At 33.5% G+C, this 5,939-nt stretch overlaps 1 protein-coding gene across 1 annotated transcript; it reads right to left on the reverse strand.

Annotated features, from left to right (window-relative positions):
• Positions 1-3,230: 3,230 nt before the first annotated feature.
• Positions 3,231-5,258, reverse strand: LOC147406108 (transcription factor MYB62-like). Its single transcript, XM_086434014.1, has 3 exons — positions 4,863-5,258; positions 4,492-4,621; positions 3,231-4,079 (listed from the first exon to the last, which is right to left on the reverse strand). Exons 1-3 carry the CDS (start codon positions 5,011-5,013, stop codon positions 3,422-3,424), a joined length of 939 nt encoding a protein of 312 aa, XP_086290140.1. The 5' UTR covers positions 5,014-5,258; the 3' UTR covers positions 3,231-3,421.
• Between the last annotated feature and the right edge of the window lie 681 nt (positions 5,259-5,939).

The following is a 5,939-nucleotide window of genomic DNA, read 5'->3' on the forward strand; positions in this document are numbered from 1 at the left end:
TGGAAACTGAAAGCCAAGGATAAACTAATGGAATAATATTCCTTAGGAAGTAGGAGGCTGGAAGGTTCTAGTCAATGTTTGGTCTACACTAGACTTGTTGAGCCTCATTTTTTTTTCCTCTCAAGACCCAATGAAGAAATTAAAAGATGGACACCTTTGATTATCATAATCTTATGTTATTTAATAATAATTTATTTAGATTTCTATGGATGGAGAGATAATACCCATGAAATTAGCTGAGGGGGTTGGTGTGTACAAGTCAAATTAAAATTTCCATTTGACAAAAATATGGTGATAATATAAGTAGTCAATTTCTCAATTAAACTTTTTTTTATTTTTTGTTTGTTATAGTCATGGATGGTCTTGCACTCTTTCTTATCTTTTCCAATGTCGACTTTTCTATTGGAAAACCAGTTTTCTATTTTGGATTCATCAATGGGATGAGTATTGTCATTCATAGTCGGCAGCTTTGGCATTATATATATCAATAGTATTCTTTCTTAAAAATAATAATAGAGTTTGAACGTCTAGATTAAGCAAGAATATATTGAACCCATGCATGTAGGAAGTTGGCTGTCAATGGATTGATCAGAGGATTATTAGAAGAGAAATCTTATCCTTTAGGATCTGAATCGAGGATTTAGGATAAGGTTCCTTTTGGGAATATATGACAATTAAATTAATCATTATTTCACATTCCTTTTGAGAGCAAACAATTATCCCAAACTCAACCGATCGAGAATAGTTTTTGGTAATTGAACATCCAATCCTAAAGATCAAACAAGCGTACATGTAAACGCGAGAGAGCACTACCCCAATCATTACATATAACTATAAGAGTTGTGATAAATTAACGCGCTTTTGACGTGTCGTGTCATACCTAACAAAGGTCAGGTGGCAGCCCATTTCATGCCATGTGGTATTTGTGAGAATTACCAACCATATGGATATGTGGTCCATCCCTTGGTGAGCCTAGATACTAAAAATTATAATGTTTGATAATTTGTATCCACTGGATCTAAACTCTTGAAAAATTGTTTGAATCCAACAATTCAAAATCATTCTTATACAATGCTAATATCAATAGATGTGCATCACCAATCAAACTGATATTTTGTGGGTAGATTCACTAAGGGATAAACCACATAGTCATACGGTCTGTCGGTCCCACAAATACCACATGGCATGAAATGGGTTGCCACTTGACCTTTGTTAAGTACGACACACTGTTCTAGATCCCCATGTCAAAGTACGTCTAATGCATGCGTCAAAAGCATGTTAATTTATCACGGCTCTAACTAAAATGATGGGAGAATGGTGTAAGCATCTTATTATGTGGGAGAGTGAGAATTGCCCTCTATGTACAAAACTAAAACCTTATGAGTTCCAATTGTCTCTGTTTTGGGGTTGGATCCAAATACTAAAAACCCAATTCAGTTAGTTATTGGATAAAAATTAACACATTTCGAACAATAGGGCTGATTGCTTGGCTCTTAATGCGGTTCTAATATCTCTAAATTTAATGGGACTCCACGTAAGCATAGAGTTGGATTCGTTGTTGCTAGTAAATGACTTCAAAGGAATATACCTTCCTTGGAGACTAGAACCATTTCTAGTTTTGACATAGCAATCTTTGGCTAATCTCTCATGGGAAGTCAGACACTTATGGAGGGAAAGTAATTCGGTAGCCAATGCCTTACTGAATTTGCTCTTAAGGAACAATTCTTCTTATTTATTTTCCCAACTTTGAATTCGAAGATCTCCCCTTTCTAGTCAAAAAATGCTACATGGGGGATTGGTTGGGTTTGCAATATTTTCACCTGGTAAAATAGGGACTTTGTTCCCTCCTCTTGTACATTTGCTCTTATTTCAATATATTCTTCGCCCATTGAACAAAAATAATAATAATATTAATAATTCGAGAGATTTACTAGGCAGACCTAACTGTTGCACTTTTATTACAAAATCTCCTTTGGAGTTCAGACAACTCCAAGGAACCTTGCTATATGAAGTTTGCTACCCACCAAACCTCACTTTATCAAGTTCGTTATTGAGCAAACCCTGAATTGGGGATCCACGTTAGAAATTTCAAATTTATGTGGTTAATTTGATACTTAACATATCTTGGAGTGAATTCTAACCACATCAATTTGTGGCATCCAAAAACCTGATTTGATGCACATGATTTATAATGGACAAAGTTATAAGAACTTTAAAAAAAATAGTTGATTTTCTCAGTTGAATTTTAATTTTAAATCTTAGAGTCTGATAGTCATTCATTTCAACATCTACAATAAAGCTCAAAAAGATTTTTCTTTTTAAAACAATTCTTTGAAAATCTGAGTTTTTCCATGAAATTTAGAAGTTTATATGTTGGATTTCTAATTTAATAACTTATATGGGCCCATAGACCCTTAGTAAGACTTCAAATATTAGCAAGTTAGTCATTATAATAGCATCATAGGTTTACCCAAGTAACAAACTTGGTAAAGTAGGAGAGTTTTTGTAATAAAATTGCAACAGATAGATCTACCAGGTAAATCTCTCTAAAAATTAATGAATTCCATTTTATTCTAATTGAATTGGTGCCCGATCCAAGAATTTGACATCTCTAGGTATATGAGATAGGTTCTTCATTTGATGGGCACATATAGACATGTCGACATGACGTATACTTGCATATTTAAATGTATACACAAAGGGGAATCCCACTTGTTAAGATTTGGTGGGGTTATCAACTCAGTCAGTCCAAGTGTAACAATATTATCTTGTGATGTGATTAGCATTATCACTTGGAGAAATATCATACATTTTGCTCATTAATCAATTATAATTGCTTTTGTCATGCTTTGTGATGTCATCTACACTGTTGGGGTCTCTTCCATAAGAAGTCTAAATGCAATGCAAAGCTGTGAGAAAAAAAATGAAAAAGCTTGTTTCCTAGAATTGGTTCCTTCAAGTCGCTATGAATTTAGTGGACTTGGAAAGTTATAGCAGTCTTGCACTGAGGAAACAAATCAAAAATCAAAAAGTAAAGCCACCATTTAGTCAACCCTCTCTCTCTCTCATCATTTGGTTGATTTGACCACACATTAGAACCCCCGTTCAAGAAGCAAATGATTTCATTTGCCCATAGCTTCTTCACCCTCCCACTACTTGAAAATGAACACAGAGAAACAAAGAAAGAGAGATTTGCTTTTAATTAGAATGATTTTCAACTTTGAATCAACTTCACTACAAAACTACTGTATAATTCTCCCCTCACCAATAAAAAAAAAGACATATATATTTCACCATCTCATGATTTAACAACAATTTCAATTTTCTAAACTACTTTAATATTAAAATACTCAATAAAATACAAGTCCTCCCCCTCCCTTAAATTTCACTAAAAATTATCTTAAATGTGTAACAGACCCAATCAAGAATGGGTTATACCCTTCTCTTGTAACTGTCTAAACTGCCATAACTCATCAATGTTCCATAGATTGTCTGCCATGTCATCATTGATCCAATTACTTTCTGCCACATGGCAATCATAGATTGGTGCCAAGTTGAAGGATTCCATGTCATAGCTATTGCTATCCATATTGTAACAACCCTTCAGAAATGGGTTGTAAACAATGTTGCCAAAAGCACGAGGACTTGTTAGGCATTCTGAAATTTCAGGAATCTGTGAATTAATGTTCATGGAATCTGAAGTGATGCTTGGGCTAGTGCACTTCTCTGAGCTTGAATTGCTCTCTTGAAGATTTAAACTTTTTATTGTCTCTCTTGTTCTTGAAGATCCATGTTGTGGTGGTGGTGGTGGTGGTTGTGATAATTCTTGAGGGACTTGATTGAGTGTAAGAGTAGATTGTGAACTTTGAGGATTCATGGTTGAATAAGAAGATTGATCAGTTGATTTTTTCATCTTTTGAAGCAATCTTGGCATCCAAAAACGTTGGATCACATCTCTAAATTTATTGCTATTAGCATCAATCTTGAGCTGCCTAGCTTGTTTCTGCACTCTTGTTCTCCAATAATTCTTTATTTCATTATCTGTTCTTCCAGGTAAATTTTGTGCAATCTTAGACCACCTAGAATTACGAGAATAAACAAACATTAGATTAACAAAATAACAGAGAGAATAGTACCCATTAATTAGCCAAACTACACTACTATATGAAATCGAGATTATACCACCCAACCAAATTTTTTATAACACACCAAACAATGAAATTAAATATTGTATTCCAGGTGCGGGCATGAGGGTACTTAAATGAAAGCAGCACCCCTTTCCTTTTCATTTTTTTTTTTTTTTTTGGAAAAGCTCTTTATTTGATGTGATTTACTTTAATTATGGGTGGGTTATAATTTACTAAGTGGTGTGTCATAAAAAATTGTTGTATGGAAACATAAGGCACTAAAAGAAAAAGAAAAAAATTCCCTTCATGTCAAGCTGTTAATCTATCATCAACATTAATAATATAAAACAAGTAGAATAACTACCGGTTACCCCATTTGGAATGGAGTTCAAGAATCAGGATCTGTTCTTCAAGAGTAAGGTTTCCGCGCTTTACGTCAGGTTTTAGATAATTCAGCCATCTCAATCTACAACTCTTTCCAGTTCTCTTCAATCCTGAAAAGATAATTTCAAAGAATAAAGGGTTGTGAGATAATCATCCACTTATTTAAAGTTTCATACCATCTTGAGATGTGTCGATCGTTTTGATATAGACCAAGATCAAAATCATGAAATTTTAATTTAAATGCTTATAAAATGTTTTAGATTGTCTTAGAAAAATATTGATCATCCATATTGTTATAAACTTAATTGAAAAAATATAAAATAGGATAAAAAGATATTGGTATAGTTTAACCTGAACATTTGGCTAACATATCCCAGCGACCTTCACCATGAGAAGCAATGTAATGTGTGAGAAGAGCATCTTCTTCAAGAGTCCATGGTCCTCTTCTTAGCTTAATATCTTCTTCAACATGATTGCATCTCTTCTTAGTATCAGTAGACATGGTTACTCATATATATATATATATAGAGAGAGAGAGAGAGACACACACACACCTACGTATATTTGTATTAAACTAGAGAAGAGAATGAAAAAGTTTAGTATTTTTTATCAGTGTTGGAAGGTAAAAGTAGTGAAGCTGAAGCTAGCCCAAGATTTATAGACTCCCAACATTCTTAAAGCCTAGGCACCCTTTCAAAACAAGTAGTTGAAAAAGTAAACTCAGCTGGAGTTTCCTTCCATCTATTTTCCACATGTTTTTGTTTCTACAAACAAAAGAACAAAAAAAAAAAAAAAAATGATAGAATTTTCAGAGATGAGTTTGTCTCTCTGTCTAAGTCTCTATATCCAACTTAATTAGTGGTGTATTAATATAAATGTGGGTAGCTATCAACCCACGATTTGATATAGGTCCTACTACTCCTACATAGATCATTCTTTGGTCAAAAAGTCCATGGATTAAAAAAGGCCATGATCCCAACCATCCGATTCATGGAAATTTAATTTCTGAAACTTATTTATCTGACCTTACAATATAAATCAGATGATCAGGATCAGCTGATATAGGTTGATATTGTTTGCTAGCTAACTTTACAACTATGCATTACATACACTATTTAAGGTCTATGCCCCCCCCCCCCCCCCCCCCCCCTCCCCTCTTAACATAGTTGAAAAAGAAAAAGAAAAAGAAAAAAAAAAGTGCTGCTATTGGCACTCCAACTCTTACTTATTACATATCAATTAAAATAAAGAAAGTAAGTGAATTGAGAATTAGTAAAAGTTGAGCTGCCAATACAAACTCTTTTTTTTTCTTCTTTTCAAGATTTTAATTTTTTGTGTTTAGGATTTTATATGAGCTTAATCATAATTGTAGACAACTGCTGAAATTGTTTGAACAAGTGTTATTGTGTTTTGTAATGTTGAGATATA

This window comes from Akebia trifoliata, chromosome 3 (genome assembly GCF_017979445.1).
Source record: "Akebia trifoliata isolate Shusen 1 chromosome 3, ASM1797944v1, whole genome shotgun sequence".
NCBI lineage: Eukaryota > Viridiplantae > Streptophyta > Magnoliopsida > Ranunculales > Lardizabalaceae > Akebia > Akebia trifoliata.